At 34.3% G+C, this 20,219-nt stretch overlaps 1 protein-coding gene across 3 annotated transcripts in view; it reads left to right on the plus strand.

Annotated features, from left to right (window-relative positions):
• The window catches only part of LOC116338789 (homeobox protein homothorax), a 309,164-nt gene that overhangs the window by 240,865 nt on the left and 48,080 nt on the right, over positions 1-20,219 (plus strand). For all 3 annotated transcript variants that reach the window (XM_031764266.1, XM_031764268.1, XM_031764267.1), the window contains one exon: positions 877-953. In XM_031764266.1, the coding sequence (XP_031620126.1) occupies positions 877-953 (77 nt within the window). The remainder of the gene's footprint in view (positions 1-876; positions 954-20,219) is intronic.

Raw genomic sequence — 20,219 nt, forward strand, 5'->3', positions numbered from 1 at the left:
CACCATACAATGTTTTCAAACATCGAATATGTTCGTCACATTGGATTTTGTCTTGTTTTTTCCCCCCATTTTACGATCGAACATCTTCAATCTTCGGTCGATATTGAGCGTACTGCATCATACAAGAGAAACTTGGCTTATTTCTCTCGATTATATCTTCTCTTTCTATGTACATGTGGTGTCTGAGTGAGAGAAGATCCACTTTCCTATAACCTTTATTTGGTAATCTCGAATGATTTTTACGATTTTTCGCACGACTATCTTCTAAATAATAGAGTCCAACAGGATATTTGAATATATCGCCGGCAGTCATTCGATAGAATCATATACGCTGTGAAAAATCTGCTATATTATTATTTTATGGGAATGCATAATGACCGCCTAGGAGAATGAATAAACGCGTTGAATACGATGCAAATAGAATGGAAATAAGAAAAAAAAAATCCAAACACTGTCGAAATCGAAAGTAAACGTCATTGATTGCATGAACAACTGCCATCACCACAGTGTTGTGATTATTCTTATTTTTCATTTGATAACTCTCCGTACATTGTACAAACAGACATTTGAACGTCGCATGAAATGCGTTTCAAGAAAATTCACCGAACATAAAAATTCAGTGAGCCGCAAGCAGTTTGTTAGATCATTAAAGACAAAAATGATCACCATTACTTTGCTGCTTTTCAGATAACCCTATGAGTTTTTTAATGTGATTTTTTTTATCTATATTGATTGGGAAAGCTGATGTTTTCTTCAAGTATTTTACTAAATCTATGCAATTCAAATAGAAACAAATTTAAATGGAAATTTAAAATAAGTATACGTAAAAAGTTGATTTTTCTCATTTTGTGCATCATTCTTTTTCTTTTTTTGCAGCATCCGTACCCCTCCGAGGATCAGAAAAAGCAATTAGCCCAAGATACAGGATTAACAATACTGCAAGTAAATAACTGGTAAGTGAACGAAAATTTTCTTTAATGTCCATGTTGTATTGGTGACAAGAGGCAATATCATCTCAGGTAAAATTGGGAAAATCCATTTTTGGTGTACAAAGTGAGAAGTGTAATAAATTTGTTCACTTGAAGGCGTTGGCAGGTGCCACCAAAGTTGCGACAAACTTTTAGATTTATCTTCTTCCATATACGATTGCATGCAAAATATTCTATACGAAAATATACAATATGCTACTCATATCGGTGTGGACTTGGTTTGCCTTGATGTACAATGATTTTTGGGTTCGTTATAGTTTTCGAAGCAAATATACTTACAACAACCATTTATAGCTATGGGCGACTTGATTTCAACGCAAATCATCTTGTTACACCACCATGAATTCATACTCGACTTCAAGTATGTGTGGCTTATGATTGTGACTGTCATTAAATGCTGTTCAATAAAGTGTGGAGTGCATACAAAGTACAATACAGTGTAATGGTACAACAGATCGAGAGATGTGTTTTATTACCATGAATTGCCGCATCTTATGACTCTTCTTTTCATTTGAATGTTTCTATTACAAATTGTGTATTGCATGGAATGGCTGAAGAGGCCGGCAATACTCAATGGCCGTGTCGCCATCACAAGAACATATCAAACATACACAACAACCGCATACAGACATATTTATGTTTAAGATAATATCTGCCTGCACTAGAAGACATGTGGCGTATGTAAATAATGGCGCTCTCTTTACTTTGTTTTTTTTTTCTTTTTTTTTCTTCATTTTATTATTCGCATATCGCCGATTAGTTTCTCCCTTTCTATCTCTACTTCTCTGCTACGGAACATAAACATTTGCTCGTGATGTTTTACTTGTCAAATGAAAGTACTAGACGATGATACACAGAGGCCACTTTTTCGAAATATATCATTTTTCTAAGTAGGCAAAACAAGATTCAAACATTTCCTTTTTTTCATTTGCTTTGGTCACTGTGGTGAGCAATAGAATAAATTGATCATTTAACTTCTTGTAAACAATTTTTCGTTACAAAATGATTGCATTTTTTTTTTGCATTTCACCACTCGATGCAGCCATTTGCGTCTGCAATTTAACCAATATGAACGTTTTTCACACATCGAAATGCACAATTTTTTTTGTTGGTGCTGCTCACTTTCAGTCAGAGAGAAAAAAGTAACCGCCAGCACACACACAATCCAAAATACAATTGTAATATTACATTCAGGAATTTTCATGAATCAGATCACAATGTTGAATTATGCAAAAATTGAATGCAAAAAACTTCGCCTCATTCGCCATATTCATCACATGCTGTTCGAATACATTTTGCCCGCCCTGAATATTACACGCATGGCGACATTTTTAATGTTTCATATATTTTATTGTTTTGTTTTGTGTTTGTTTTTCATTTGTTTTTCTGCTTTGCATGGCTTCCTTTTCATGATGCACTCACCATTGGCATACAGCCTATAAAGGCATACATCGAGTAACAACCAACGAAAAACAAACAAATGAACAAAAAAAAATTCTAGCGATGCGACACGTCCGTCAACTGTGCATTCCCATACCATTTACACATTCATACGAATCGCGATTCCGACATTCTACATCATTTTCTATATGTACATTGTATAACTGTGAAAATTTCATTCGCGCTCAATACGCCCGATGTTTGCCATCATATATAATTAACGTAAAATTATTATTCATCTGTAGAATACGAAAATGTTTAAGTGAATTACACGACAGCAATGTGGAAAAGAATGAACTCCAATTATTTATCATAATCATATAAAAGGCAATTGCGTTTGCTTTCGGTTGACTTTTCATTTTAGTGTTTAACTTATTTTCGGTTGGCATAAGCAAAGCAACATCGAAGACCGTCGATGTGATTTCAATTTTTCTGTACAGTATAAATTGGTTGGCGAAATAATGAGACGGTATTGTATGACAAGCAACAATTGCAAGCTGAACTCTCAGTGTATCAAGTGATAATGAGAGCAGCTGACTTGGGCCATGCTGTGCAAAGGTATTGATCTGTTACTTAATTAATTCAATTGTAGTCTGTTCAGCGGACCGACCGACCGACCAACCGACCAGTTGACTAACCAATCGAAATTGATTGCTTGATTATTGGTTTCAGCCTCTATTTTATTGAACATGCTTGTTAGTCATCATCGTGTGTGTGGATTACGTTACTATTGTGTGGCGTTCATATTCGCCTGTTGTTTTTTTTTTATTTCATTCAAAACGGCCACATAAATTTTGTGGTAAAATTAAGTCTCGAAATTTATTTGATACGTTTGTTAAATGGATTTGCACATAATTTTATTTGAGCTGTGTGCGATTTCGAAACGCACTGGCGAATATCGTTGTCATTTGCTCACAAGTTTCTTTTTTTTCTCTTCATCATCATCTCTGCAATCTCCTTCCACGCAAGAAACTTAACCGCACACGAATACACACACGCGCGCGGACCATTTTAAGCTTCTTACATATTTTACGCGGTGTCCATATTGCATGTAATTGCACTGCATGAGATTTAACTCATAATAAATAAAACATTCTCCGCAATTTTATGAAGATTTTTTGTGACAATGCTTAAGAAGCAGCAATGAAACGAAACGAAGCTGCAAAATGACGTCGACAACAGCTACAAATACAACAACAACAAAATTCAACATTTTTAGCTGTAAGTAATTTCATTTCAATGCATACGCTCATTTTTTCCCCTTTGCTCATGCTGTCTTAGCATATATGCTGTTTTGTATTTTTATGTGTTGTCAATGAAAATCTTCCATGTTGCTTTATACATCTTTTGGAGTTCATTCCATCAATTCGAATGCAATACTCGTTCGGTCGTAATTTTTTTTTTTTTTTTTTTCATTTTGAATTTTTGGCGCGACACATAACTTTACTTCAAACAAACAATAGGATAAAATAAAGTGTGGCGAGAGAAAAAAAAATCCATATATACGATGAAAAAAAAAATGGCAAAAAAACCAAGAATGAAATGGAACGTAGTGTGATATAGAATGAAAGAGGAAAGAAGAATGAGAGCGAATGTGTTCGCGCGCGCACACAAAAAAGGAGTGTAAGTGTGAGTAATTTCATCATTTTCATCTGCGAATATAAAATGCATGCATAAATAATTGTAGAAAAGTCGCATATCGCACAATGAGCAGAAAAAAAACACACGCCTGGGTTGGTATTTGACAACGTCGTCTATATGCGTGGTGCGTTGATTTTTATTCGTTGTCATCATTTTTTATTTTCTCGTAGCGCTCCTTTTTTTTCCTCTTTCGCTTTCTCTTTCTCGCCTGTTTAATGTGCTTTGTTTCACTGAAAAAAAATCTGAAAACACTTATGAAGAATGCGAATTTTTATGGCACGCAAGTGTGAAATACGCGTCATATAACATGCGCACCAAATAACGAAATATTTTCGTATAAAATAAATTGCACACGAAAAAAAAGTCAACAATAACAACAGCAACAACAACATCAAACATATATATTTGCATGTATACGCATATATATGTATAAAATGAACGAGCGGGTAAACGAATTGAACCATTTGAGTGTTCACATTTATGTGCATGCGGTTAGATTATTCCAATACGCAATCAGTGTTAAAATAGCACAAGTTTACTCATAAAAACCAAGTGGTTTTATTGGAATTTTATTAACTATTTGCAACCGGCAAATTTTTCGTCTGTATCTCATTTGTTTCAATCGAACAATTTCTCTTTTTTTTGGTTTTTTCAATTCACACCATGCATCGTACTTATGCATATTATGTTTCCGTAGTTCAGTGCCAAATTTTAATCGCGACAATATGAAATATTTTGCTATTAATAGCGTTATTACTAACGATATACACGCTCAGTTTAGTTTGGCGTTAATGCAATGCTCATTGGTATTCGGTTCGCCGAAAGCCACCCACTTGCTTCAGTTATTTTATGTGCCACAGTCATATTGTTTCGATTTCAACACTCTTAATTTTCAATAAGTAGCATCTCTGATGTGCTACAGAATGAGGGAATGCAAAGAAATTTCACTTGTTTGGTCTAATTTAAGTGGTATCATCCAAGTTCGATTCTATATTCAAAAGCCACCCATATCAATAAATGTGAATAAAATACATCATTTCTAGATTAGTTTTATTGCCTTGCGATTGATGTACACCGAAAAATGTCTCTTTACCATTATCTCTCTAACAAGAAGCGTGCACACACATGCATATGGTTGTATTAGATCGCAAATGCTGGTGTGCTTGTTATCTAAAAAGAAACCCCGTCTGTGTATACACAAAATGAACAAAAGCTACAATGAATGATGATGAAAAAAACGCATTGAGAAAATAATTCGAAGATTCCCTAGATGCTGGCGAAAGCAAAGAAGGATTTCTTTCATTGTTATTGTAAAGCACCCGTAATGGAAGCACGAAATTGTATATATTTGGACACAAATATAAAAAAATGAGTTAAACGCCGAGAAAGAGAAGGAGAGAGAGAGAGAATTGCAAGATAGGCAAAGGCATAAGACGAAAAACCATCTCGATGAACAAAAAAAGTAGTCATCGTTTCAGGACACATTTTTACCGTTTGTTGATAAGAAAAGAGCACGAACAGAAAATCAACCAAAGATGGAGTGAAAAGAAACGTAATCAAATGATATGACGACCTAAAAAAAGCGAAACGATAGAAAATGTGGGACGGACGGCTGCCGAGAAAAAAAAACTGTTCGGCAAAAGAAAAAATTTCCTTCACTTTGGTATGAAATGCTCTGTGTACTGATTCTTCATTGTATACACCATTATTATGCATCGCCTTTTTTAATAGTATTTTCACGCGAAATTTTATTCTTCCTTTTTTTCACTCCCATTCGCACCCAGGCCCCGAATCGTTTTAATTTTTTTGTTCCTTGTTCTCTTTCGTTCAATGCTGATCGTCTTTTCAAAATGTGCACTCATTTCCCTTGAGGCGATGTCATTTATCATTTTGTACATACAACATACACATTCTAACACATATACATTTGCGAAGTTGCTACTAAATTTAAATGATCCGATTGTTCACCCTTACTCAAGTAAATAAATGAAAAAAAAAACACACACACAGAAAGAAATAAAGAAACAGTCAAAATCTTTTCCATAGCCAAACTTCGTTTCAACGAATCGAATGAGGCAAAAAATGAAACAGTAAAGAAAAAAAAAACAAATTGTATATTTTTCGGTGTAGAATATTTTACGTGACAATTTTTTGTGATTCAAGCCTTAAAATGAAATAGAAAGAAATGAAAATTTCTTTTTGTCTCATAACATTTAAGAAGACCGTACTCCATCCCTCATTCATATTTCGGTTACAACTGTTCAACTGTGATCCGTCCAACAGCTTTGCTTATCAAATTAAACACAAATAAAATAACGCCAGAAAAAAAAGAGAGAATAAAAGTCGCATTGAAAATGAAAAGAATAATAAAAAAATATTTCATTGATACTTGTGTCAAAAAGGAAATTTAAATGAAGTGAAATGGAAATTTAAAGGTTAATTTCCAGCCTTCATAAATTTATTCAATGAAAATTATTCAAATCAACCAACAAAAATAATGAACAAGACAAAAAAAAACATTATCGGCTTCGTCATTACGAGAGAACATTATCTCATTTAAAAAGTAATAAGAGAAACGAGGGAGAGAAACTTCTACATTTCTAAATAAAACCCTTTCACCGAGCTGAAAGCTGAACACTAGCAAATGTACCGATTTTCATTTATTTCTATTCTCGAACACACACATACACACGAATATATAATATATAGAAAATCGTGTCGCCAAATAATTTATGATACACGGGAAATCACAGTCGAATGCCAAAAGAAAATGTCAACAGATCTTTTTGGTGTGATAGCTGAACATAAAAATGATCAATTCCCCTTCTTTGCCTGTGCCTATTTTCAAACGATACAATCTTCCGGTTTGCTCATTTATCAGCTAACGACATTCTGGATCAATGAATGTAGTACTCCATTTAGCGAAATAGAGAAACAAAACGTGTCTGATGTCAGTGCAACCGTTTTCTTATCGCTGTAACATCTTTTTGCTTGCGTAACGTAATCGAATGGGGCACAAATGTATTGCCAACAAAACACTTCTGACATTTTTAATGAGCCATTTTTACAAGTACCTTCATTCCATAGGCATGTGTCGAACACATTGAAATTACCACAACTGCAACACCAAAGTATGCAACTTTTAGCAGTACAAGTACTTTTTCTAACGAGAAAGAAAGGTAAACGACATTAGCAAAACAGACAGAAAAAGAGAACATTGAATTGTCCGTATTTTATCAATGGGAACGTGAAAATTGCAAGGAATTTTTGCACAGAAATTCAAGCATCAACCATAATTATCAATGCCTCGCTTCAGTATAGTTGTCTCACTAATTTTGCATCAACCCACCTACCTCCTCCTCCCCAATGTGATTTGAAACGTAACGATTTTACGCGCCCACAATGATTTCTATTTCAGTGTTTGAAAAATTTCATTGTGCCTAATTACCCACCAATTGGTTCGTTGCTAATGTTTGACTGAAAACACTATGTACCCGCAGAATAAAAATATAAATGTACATACAAACAAACAACAAATGCCGTTTGGTTTCGGTTCTTTTCGATGTATGATCTCTCACTATCTGCAACAAACCGTACAGCAGTAAAGTGTGTTAAAGAACAATAACTTTGAAATATTTACGACGTCGAGACGCCATTCATTGATTATGTGATGTGCGAGTCAACATTGGAAAGATAAGATTTTTCATTGAGTATGGTTGTTGATTTCCTTTGCCACTTATTTGTGTTTCTCTTTTTTTTCTGTTCTTTTTATGTAAATGCTAGTTAAAAGTCAATACAATTGTTTAGTCGAAATACACATTTGCAACGAAACTATATCTGTGTAACTTATAATGTAGAACAAAGCACAAATGACAAGTGTGTATGTGTGCTCCAAAACAGAATGACTATCATCAGCACCATTAAGTTTGCGATGAACTCATATTTTTCGACAATATCAAGAAACAATTTTCATGGAAAACACCAACTGATGAGAACAAAGCAAAAAATCAATAGTTACACACATAACTTTAGTTGGACTACAAATCGACTTCATCTTTGGTTTTTGTTACATGGCCAAAAAATGAACATTGAACAAAAATCAAGAACATCATAAAATATCATGAAACCAACTGAATATTTTTGTATACCACAGCATTCTACATATACAGTGAAACAAAAAAAAAAGAGAAGAAGAAGAATACCGAACAGGAAACTCTATTGTAACATTATCATTACTTGTTTCAATAAAACTACATATTTTTGATATCGTTTCATCATAATGGGCAATTTTTATCAAGAGTAGTCAGCACATTCGAATTCGAGCCACGCACACCCTGGCAAAACGAAACGTGCGACAGTAACAACAGTTCGTATAAATAGATACACAAAGCTTTGTGGAGACAGCGAAAGAGAGAAAATACTGAAGAGGAAATCAAATGGAAATTAGAGGCGGAGTGAGTGAGGCGATAGAGAGAGTAAAGTGACCAGCAGATAACGTGAAGTGTGGTCGTATTTGCTGACTTCTTGTGCTTGTATTTCGGTGTGCCTATGTATCCAACGCAGAAGCTAATTTGTTTCATCGCTAATATTGACTTTCATTACATTGGTTATTAGTCTCAACGGACCAATTCCAATGCCTCCTAATAGTCAACAAAATGACCACCAAAACACCTTTTTAATGAAGTATCCTCAATCTTCTCTCGTTCCATTTTTATTTCTGCGTTGTATTTGCTGCATTTTGTTGATAATTTTCGATATGTTCTTCGCTAGACATTTTCAACATCTTAAAAACAAAAAATGCTTTTTTTCCCAGAGTTTTTCATTGAAAAACATCGCTTTTCCAAAATAGAACAAAAAAACAAATTCCAAATTCGGGCGACTTCAGTGCATTGAGCATTTTCTTTCTCCCATTTGTGTCGCTGTAAGCGCTTTCCACTTGTGTGCATTGCGAAAAAGGTGGGCTTTGAAATGAAAGTCAATGAAAATTATATTTTATGTCTTAATTCCACAGAGACTATTTATCTTCGTTATTAATAATAGAGATTCTTTTATTCCCGTTCGTTGTCTGTTTTTTTTCTTGTGGTTGCCAATTTTTGCTTTCCACCAACTTTCAAAGTGTTCGTGTTGTTTTTGTTTCTGTTTTCGTCTAGTTCTCTATGTGTATACTTGCACAACCGCAAACCAAAATGACACCATAAATATTTGATGGAACATAAAAATCGAACAACCACCACCACATGACAAAATGAATTGAAAATTTTGAACCTTTAAAAATATGGTCGCTTTGTTTTTGATGACAATTTATTGCTTATTTCATGTTTCCGGTGATTTTACAACTAACACTCAGCGACCCAATATACTTGCTATTGGCAACTAAATTACGAAAATATCCATTAAGACGATATTATAGTGTGTTATTCTTGAAATGGGCGATTAAGTAATTAAGTAGTATATTTCAAATTATATCCGAAAATGAAAAGATAAAGTATCAGCGATAAAGGGAACAACCATGACCAACATTGTCATGCATGTCGAAGCGAACGAGCCTATAGCCCGTTCTTTCTTTTTTAATAATATAAGTTAACTATTATCAAATGTATTTAATGACTTTCTTCAAGAATGTGCAAAAACTTAAGCCACCATATTATATTCTGTGTTTTATCGAAAAGGAAGCAATTTTCTTATGTACACCGAAATAGTTGATGTTGGCCCGTCGACATGGAAATTATGACCTCTTCCACCGAAAATGAAAATTACACTGAAACATAATCCGGTTGATGTTGTTGTTGTCAAAATTCATAGAACACTATATTTTACTAAAACTATATGCAAATATTAGCGCTTCATTTTACTAAATGGTTTAGTTTATAGACGAAACGGTCTCGTTGCGATATAATGGGAAATAGCTGAAAAGAATGAGAAAGCATTACCTCAATAAAACAGCTTAAGTTGACATTAGTACAATGAAAGCTAATTCATAAATGAACTTAAATGGACGACAGCATAAAATAATATCAATTAGAAAATTAAATACCCCAAAAAATACTCTGTCACCCTCCCTTTCTCAATGTATTGAGGCATAATAAAGTGAATATTCGACAATATGAATATTCTCATTTTTCCGCGGATCCAATTTATTATTTTATGCAAATTTGTGCTGAGGACATAAAATTATTTTTTTTTTTTTTGAAAGAAAAAACAAATACCAACGATGGTGGCAATGCTAAAAAGTCATTTGACAAAATAAGAGAAGAGAAATGTCGAGTGTGCGGGTGTTGGCATAAGTAACGTATCATCGCGGTAGATTGAAACCATGCAATTCAAATGAAAAGGAAGAGCATGAACTCTACGCCATTCAAATGATGTGTAATTGTTTGTATGTTCATAAAATGTTCATCGTTTTATTGCCCATTTTATGTGCGATTCTTTGACGCGCGCACTCTGTGCAAAATACAATTCTCGTTGGCAATGTCACAAGTAATAAAAAGGGATACTTCAAAATGCAATTTAATAGCTACAGTTACGCACGCACACGAACATTAAATATTCATTCATACAAAACTGTTAAAGCGTTGCTCAAATAGAATATAAAACTTTTGTATATGTTTATTAATTTCATAAATGCTATCATTTTGAAGCGATAAAAATCGTCTTAATTGATAACTGGTGCATGCATTCCCATCGCAATGGACTATAATTAGTTAGAATTTGCGTACATTTATATATTGATTACGGTACACATTTAACAATGCTCATTTCACTAATCACTTCCATTGAATCCGATAATTGTCGCATTTGCATCGCATTTTTATAATACGTTGAGCGTAAAACCACAAACGCAACCACCTCTCTATTTTATTTGTTCGTTGCGATATTGTCACATAAACAAAAACAACGAACAAATAAAAAAGCAACAAAATTTTATATTAATACGAATACCGGGGTAACTAACATTGCTCCCGCTAATCCGCCCGTATCCGTGTCCGCCAGTGTCCGTCGACAATATCCGTACGGAGACGGATATATTCTTTCTCCGTATCTGTTTATATCCGCCCGGATATTGGGCGGACATTTGAAATTTTTGTATGAAAAGTGTGTCGCAAAAATTATTTGTATCGCAAAACTAACATCATATTCGGTTTTCTCGTACCCAAAAACCCCCCCGATTCATATTTTTGAGTGTTTAAGAATATATTAAATATCACTTTTGGAAGAAAAAATGAATTTTCCCATGGATGGCCATGGGCATCACACCAGACATGACACTTCACTCTATCAACCAAATTCGCTCGAAATCTAATGGTTTCTATTACTCGGCACCCAAAATCATCCTGTGAAGTCAGATTTTGAATTACTTATCTTGTTTGAAAGTTATCGTGTTAACAAATTTTTGCGTACAGGGTACAGGGTACGCACATACATTCGGACATCGAAAAAAAGCTAGATTCGTGTTCCCTGGCTCCTAAAACACCCAGAAATCACATTTTTGATTGGTGTTAATTTTTCGACCCATTGTAATACTTTACCTTACACACTAGGTGTGTGCGGAACAGTAAAATGCATTATATGATTTGTTCTTTCCTAGGGCGGATATCTCAGAGCATTTGGCTCGGAAAACCCTAGCAAATTGAAAGATTTCTCTTCGCCAAAAAACCCTAGCAAATTGAAAGATTCTTATGTTCGCCAACAAAAACCCTAGCAAAATTGAATATTTTCTCCCGTTTTAGAAAGTGAAGAGCAAAAAAAAAGGTCTTCAATTTTCTCGCCAAAATCCCTAGCAAATCGAAAGAATATTTTTCTCAATTTTTAAAGGGGTAATTCCACAATCTGTTCTCCAGGGGGGTGTTATTCAACCCCTCGGACCCTGGTCAGAAGCTATGACGTATTTATAGAGTGACGCAAAAAATACATATTTCATATGTATGTGGGTATTGCGTCACTTGGGGATAATATGTTGAATAATAAGAAAACTTCAGATTTGAAATAAACCTCTTTCTTGAAACTTCACGCCGCACACTTATTTTTGAAAAAAAGATCTCACGTCAATCCGCAGATTTACTTAATACTTGAATCAAAAACTCAAAAATGGTTCATTTTCTGTCTGTCATTATCACTCGATTTGATGAAAAGTCCAAGTTAGTCTATTTAATAATTCATTGAATTTAATTGACAGTCAAATAGAGTTTAGCAAAATGAGAATAAAAAGTGGATTAACATGTCAATTGACCAATTATACTTTTTGCTTATCGAATTCGACTACTAAAAAAATACATTTCGAGCCAATTACACCATTGTCGAGGAAGGTTTGGAGCCAGTAATAGATATGGCTAACTCATATATGATTTACTTTCATTTCAACCGTGCATAAAAATATAATATCGATGTGAAGGACTCTCTGGTTCAAACGCTAATTACACGTCAACGTGGACTTCTCTTTTCAAAAGAGAATTAATTGTCTGAAATTAATTGTATTAATTGTCAGAATATCCTTCTATTGATTTAATTGATATGATGCATTGGCTATAAAAGAGCTACGCCAGTGCACAACTTTGGTGCAGTATTTGTTGAGTTGCATTTGAGAGCACTCGTGTTACACGAGTGGTGTTTAATAAAGAAATTGTCTTTACTTCAACATTCAATTTTGTAACAAAAAAATTAATCAGTCTTTTACAATAAAACAAAAGTAAAATTCACAGATATATTTTTAAAACTTCAAGATCAAAAGTTAATTTCCCCTCAATAATTCCAAAAATTGGACACGAAATCATGAAAATCTTTCAAACAACGCGAAAAATCTATGCACAGTTGGGCGTATATCAGCCTCAAGCATTTGAAAATCATACGATTGGTGTTCGAATTTGGGCGGTTTTGATTGGAGTTGTAACAACAACTGTATTGGGATCAATGGCCTTTCTAATTAAAGCACAAACCTTTGAAGAATATTCGGATTGCTTTTATTCAATCATCACATCGTTTGTGTGCTTACCACTCTTATATTCAATAATTTCGAAGGCATCTAACATGTTCAAGCTCATTGAGGATTTCGAAGCTGCAATCGAAAAAAGTATGTATTTTAAATTGAATTCGATAAAATCGGTGGAAATAAATGACCACCTAAACTGAGTTGATAATAAATCATTTTTATTTCTACCTATTTTTAATTTAATGCTAAATAATTCAATCAATAAATATTTAGGAATGGGAAATCCGGTGTCCAAGGAAATCTACGAAAAGGCAAATGAAAAGATCGAAAAATGGTCAAAATTCATTGAATGTGCAATTATGAAAGTAGCACTTTTCTACGTTAATGTACCTAATATCGTCATATGCTACTATCTCTATTTTGCAACTGATTTGAAAAAAGACGCATTTCGCTTGCCGTTTCTTATGTGGTAACTTGAATATGTGGTAGGCCAGAATTATTTTGGTGATTTTTCTTCACTTTTCGGATTTTTTTCATGTTCAAAATAAATAGGTTTCCATTCGACTGGAAAGATCCGATCACCTGTTTGGTCGCTTTTGCAATAATTATTATGTGTATCTATTGCTGTATTTTGGTCAGTACATGCAACCTAATTTATGCGGTCGCTTCATGCTGGATGCTACTTGCCTTTGTAAAAGATCTCAAACAAGAAGTGAATACGTTGAATGCAATTGGCAAAGCCGAAGGGAATCAGACCGAAGGCAAGAAGAAGATACGTTCTTTCACTTTTACTTCAATTAAAAAGTTTATTTCAATATTATCCAATTTCCGAAATTTAGTCTCAGGACAACACCAATTTCATTATTCTGATAATTCAAATTGGTATCATATTTTGGTCATTCTCTATCATATTTTTATTCTGTAACTTTGGTGAGAATATAACCAGCGAATTTATGGATGTAAATGAGTGTCTTTATCAATGTGACTGGTACTTGTTTCCACTGCACATTCAACGTATGTTACCAACTATTCTGATCAACACTCAACGACCAGTTTTACTTCAAGCTTTTGGAAACATTTCATGCACACGTGACACCTTCAAAACTGTAATTTAAAATTCAGAGCCAAAGAGACCTTAATGTGCATTTGATATTGATTTTGGTGATTTCAGGTGGCAAACAGAGGATATACCTTCTTTATGATACTTCGTGAGAACCAACTTTAAAAACTGTTCTTATTAAAAGAATTTATAGAAACGAGTGTCATATGTTCAGTTGAAGCTCGATGCAACCTCAACTTTGAATAATATCACTTGACAATTTATGTTTCACATTTTTTCACCGTCACCTTTTTATCACATGTTCATGAGACGAGTCACATAGCAAAAATGCTCAACAAATTGTTGATTTTATCGTGATGAGCTCATTTGATTATTACACTTTAACACTTTTTTACAATTTATATAATTTCACTAACTATGTTCCACTTGCCACGACTTTTATCAAATAAATTTGCAGCTTTTGCTCACTGAAAAAACCGCGATCGTTTTACTCTATAATGGCTCAGTCTTCACCTGTTACCACCATATCTATGTTTCAATTATCACGGGGGACGGCAGTCCCCCAAGTGACGCAATACCCACATACATATGAAATATGTATATTTTGCGTCACTCTATATATACGTTAAAGACATGAAAATCCAAACCGCTGACTTTTAGAAAAGGGTTTTTGCATATTTTAGTAGTGCTCGGGCACCAAATTAAGAATCCGCAAAAAAAATTACAAATTTCAAAATTTGGCCGCCAGGTGGCATTTTGAAAAAATCGCTGAAAATTCACTTTTCTCCATTTTTGACCACCAAAATTATTTTTTCGAAAAAAAATATGTCCATATTCGGGAGCTGGGGACCACGTAGATAATGTTAAAAAAAGATTATCATGATCGGTTGAAAAGTGGCCGAGATATGGTCAATTGGCCAAAAATGGCCAAAAACCTCAAAATTGGCCACGTGGTATGTTTGTATGACCGCATTTTTCTCCGTACCTTCTTTTAAATTCTGTGAAATTATTTTTTTTCGAAAGTAGACTGAAAACTGAGCAAACTAATTTTTTAGTTTCAAGAAATTCGTTGCGTAAGTGGTTTTGGTCTGGGGTCGAACATTTTTGAGAGGCCCTTCTTGATTTTTTCATCAATCGGAAATTTTTATGGCCATCTGTACGGTACCACAATGATTTATACGTCGTTGGAAAGGCAAAAGACTAACCTTTCCGGATCCGAAGTCAGAATGGAAAAATTTTCAAAAATGTCCAATATCCGGGCGGATATAAACGGATACGGAGAAAAAATATATCCGTCTCCGTACGGATATTGGCGGATATGGGCGGATATAGGCGGAGATCGACGGACACTGGCGGACACGGATACGGGCGGATTAGCGGGATTCAGTTACCCGGAATACCGTTTCACTTTGGAACAAACATTGAAAGAGACATTTTTGCTTGGACAAAAGCCGTCCTAGGTTCTAGTGCTTATCGAAATAAAAAATGCGCATTTTTATGTACGATACAATATTTTGGATAACTTGAAGTTAATCAAGCTGCTTGCTGTTCATATGGAGCGCTCAACTAGTAAATTAGGACTTTTAAATGGATCAAAAATGATCGTAAATCAAAAAAAATTTTGTCGGTTGGCAATAATTGCATTTTGTTATTCATAATATAATTGTCATATCAATATCTCTTTGCTGATCTTCTGTGTATACTCAAGCAAATATAGAAAAACCACATGCGCAAAAGGAGAAAGGAAGAAAAAAAAAACCAGCAAAAATAATGAAATGATATACGCAATTTTTCGTATTCCATCTTCCGTTGTACGGCCAATAGTTTTCGCATTTGGTTCTACACACACATCTTATTGCCTTCATTATTATACGCGACGATCCACTTAAAGCAAAAGAAAACAAAAAACAACTAAAGAGACCACAAAAAGACCAGTATTTGAATAGTTAGCAAAGGAAAAATGATTTCTTGTGGCTCTCTTTTTTCCTCTGCGTTTATACACGATTCGGATATTGAAAAGAGAGCGCTTTCGATTATTTATTACATGGACGCATCTACTATAGCCAAATCCATATTTCTTCACCGTATTTATAAAGCTATAAATTTCCATTTAATCCCCGTATATGCTTGATGTACATCGTTTTGTTTTCAATTTTCCTATTCATCTTTCGATTCTGCAGGCATTCGACGGTTTTTCATTCATTTCAATCGATCTCTCTGATAATAATGCCATTACAACCTTTTTTCTTTTGATATCCGTCATTAAACGAAAATATACCGTCCAGTTAGACATATGGGCATAAAAAATGCATTGGCTTTCGCTTTTATCCGTTATCTCGGTCAAATGTTTGCAATTTATAAAATATCCAGCAACGGAATGACATTCATAATTTCCTTATAAATTCATTTTGTTTGTCTCGTGTCAGTGGGTAATCAGAATTCGAGTAAACACTCCTGGTGACTCCATCGAACAGAAATTGGTCATCTTACTATCGTAGATAAACCGAACGCTAATAAAATTGTAAGAGAAATGACAAAGCGGTCAAATGAAGTGAGCTAGCGTAAAATATGTATTTTTTTTTCATCATAAATCGTCATTTCTTATTTAATGTGTAGAAAACTGTTGTCGATCGAAATGCATGTATGCTTACCCCTTTTCCACCTTCAAACATATCCAAATGATTTTAAAAATGTGTTTATTATTTTTCGGGTTTTTATCTCAGTCTCCGGACGCCAACAAAATCTCAATGGCTAGCAATTTTTTTTTTTGAGCTTGGGTAAACGCAAAGCAAACACAACACAACAAAATTAAAGCAAACCGAATTCAGATCGAGTGTTTCTGAGTGAAAACGTTTAGCTTATTTTCTGTGAGTCTCCCACTCTTGCAAAGATCTCCATTATACACGTATTTCCAATTCCAAAATGCTGGGCATACCCACACTTCAAGGATTTTCTCTTTATTCTGTCAAGCGATGGATAATGGCAAAAATGCCAAAACATGAGCAAATATATAGCTTTTCTTATTTATTTGTGAGAGCATGGTATTAACCGGTCTATTTCCTATTTTTTTCCTCCGCTTTCCTTTTAATTCGTTTTGTTGCGAGAGAAAAAAAAAAGAAAACGAAAATGAAAATAGATCCAAGAAGGGAAATATATGTATATTTGTGTGTTGGACCAAATAAACTTCGGTACCATATCTCGTTTGAATTCATGGCATATCGAGCATGTAACATTTGAGGCGCACACATTCAGCGCAGACAATGCGTATGCACATACACCGACCACGCCGTTAGGAAGCAATGTTTCACATGCAAGCCAAATGAGAACACAAAACTGAAATTGGAATGGGTAACGGAAAGGAAGGACCAACAGAAACAGCAGCAGCAGCAGCAGCCGCAGTAGCGACAAAAAGATCCTTATTTGATATCGTTTTCTGAAATCCAAAAATTCACCTTTTTGCACGATTCGGAGCATTCGGCGTTATTCCGTTTATCCCATGTGTCGGCAACGATGGAATATTTACGAATGAAACACATCGAGACCAAATGAAAATACACACATCCAAAAGGGAACAAAAAAAAAGAGACGAAATGAAAAAGAGAGACGACGATGGAAAAAGCACAATGTGCCTGGCTTACTTATCCTATTTTCCGTTATTTTCACATTTTATTCCATATGCGATGACGGTTTCGCCGAAAATTCCAATTTCAATGCCTTTCACCTAGCCATTTATTTATGGCCGAACGAACCGGTTCTCGCTCGCTTGCACGCTTTATTTTTCGTCTTTTTCGCTCACTTTCTTTCCATTTGCACACACAGAGGCCACACGCGCCAAAGGAAAATAGCAACAAAATTATTTAGCACATATCGCATTCGCATCGCAAACGGTATTTTCTTATTTCTATTTATTTATATTTTTTTCGGGTTTCTTCATTCCTTTTCCTTGTCGGTTCGTTCTTTTCATTCATTTCTCTTATTTTCAACAAATTTTACTTTCCCTTTTTTTCCGCACGCGCGCAACTCCATGTCCATATTGCATTTTCTCTGTTTCGACACAAACTGAAATGGAATTGGGTGGAGATTATGTATTTGCAAAGATGCTTATTATTATTTTTGCTCAAAGAAAGAAGCGTTCTTGAATTTGTTTGGTGGTGATGGTGGTGATGGTGGTGCCCATGGACGAACGCCAATTCAGAACGTTGAGCGTATTTATATATATTTAAATTGTTGTTTCGAAACGCTTGCACAACCGAATTCTATCACTAAACAAGCCCAATTCCAGTTAGCATTGGATGTGGGTAAGCAAGTAATTTATTGCCATTTTTCTAGCACACAAAAATCTCACAATATAGCGAACGATTGCATACTTTTCTCTGTTTAGCTTACATTTAATTTAGCATTTGAGTAAATAGTGAAATCGCAAATACCAACTCTTGTTGTATCAGAATCATTTTCCCTTTGGATAAGTAAGCAATTCGTAAACTCATTTGAGGTTCGTATTTTCCATTTATGTAACGTAATTCAGAATTTAGTTGTGTTGCCATTGGTCTCTTTTCGACTTTCGTTTCACTTTAAATATTCAATTGGCCTATTTGTCAAAAAAATTTGCACCAGAAGAAATTAAAAATCCCATTTGATGTGAAGCGGCTCGAAGCCCGATAATCTACAAACAGTAAAGTTAAAATGGCTGATGATAACCTTATTTCTATGGGACAATATATTGTGTCCGGGTATAGTTACCACTCAACACAGTATTAAAGAAGAAACAACTAATCTCGTGGATTTGTAAGCAACGTCGTAAATACGCATAAGTGCAATAAAACACGCGAAGAAAGACAAAGACCCGATTCGCTATATGGATTTTGTGCTGAAGATAAAACTCTCACTTCTAATCTGCCAACTTATGCGGAAAAAAACCCCGAAATAGAAACATATATCAAAAAATGTCCCATCACCATAATCCCATTGAAAGTCGACGCGCGTGTGTATGTGTTCGCATGAAAGAAACTAACAACGGTTAGTTAGCATTTCCATTTGCTTGTGGAACATCCAAAACGTTTTGATCATTTTTGATATTCCATATGGTCGTGTGAATTTCAACATATGTGAACATTCATCTCATCACAAAATAAATAAATGAGCAAATCTCACTTTCGGATCATTCATTTAGCGCAGGAGTTTTGAATATGCTATGTTAAAAAGTCCACTCATTCCAACAGAAATCATAAATTTTATTTTTTTAAAAAATTAATTGGAAATGTCATTGAATGTGTCCGCCATATCCAAAATTTTACGTGACACATTGAAATACGTGGACCAATTCCTAATTGGACAATTTAAAAATGTAAGTCTGGCATAATGAAGACAGTAAAGCCAACGAGAATCATATAGAATAGAATCATTTCTATAAAAAAAAGAACCAATACAATCAATGGGGAATGAAAAGAAAATAAACCTGAGCATAAAGGTGAAAAACAAAATTAGAAGCGAATAGTTATAAAACATTTTTCGTTGACAGCAAGCAATTACCATTTTAATTTCGTTGTGTGGAAAAGTCCTTTTAAAAAGGGCAAAGAAAATCAATGACAATAAATCGTTACCGTGAATAAAAGACATTGAAAATAATGCATAAAAGTGAGTTCAGAGAGAAAACCGCAAATAATTACATAAAAAAATATGACAGCAACAATGGTAATGTAAATGGCAACAACAAAAACAACGAATCGATTTGCCATCACGCCGACGAACAATGCATAAAACAAAAGTGGCAGAAAAGACATTTCATTATCCAATTATGAAATATACCTTTCATCGTTTTATACGACAAAATGCTGTTTATATTCAATGTGTGTTTGCTTGGGCCATTACTTTGCAAATTCTTCTTTCACCATCACACTTCCCTCACACCCAGACAATTTTCTCATTCGATTTTTTTTACTCTCACTCTCTCTCTCTCTCTCTATCTCTGTTGTTCCGAAAATGACAATAAATTATACTGTGACCAATATGATTTTAATACGATTGTGTCAGCTAATAGCACATTGCCGCTTTGAATTCTCAATGAATGCATATAATTATCGTGTAGACTGTTACATCAATAAATATGCACACCAATATTTCGTGTGTCGATTGAAAGAGTAATTAAAAAAATGTAATTTTTTTAGTT

The sequence above is a fragment of the Contarinia nasturtii genome, unplaced genomic scaffold (genome assembly GCF_009176525.2).
Source record: "Contarinia nasturtii isolate CC-2019 unplaced genomic scaffold, AAFC_CNas_1.1 Cnas_scaffold_414, whole genome shotgun sequence".
NCBI lineage: Eukaryota > Metazoa > Arthropoda > Insecta > Diptera > Cecidomyiidae > Contarinia > Contarinia nasturtii.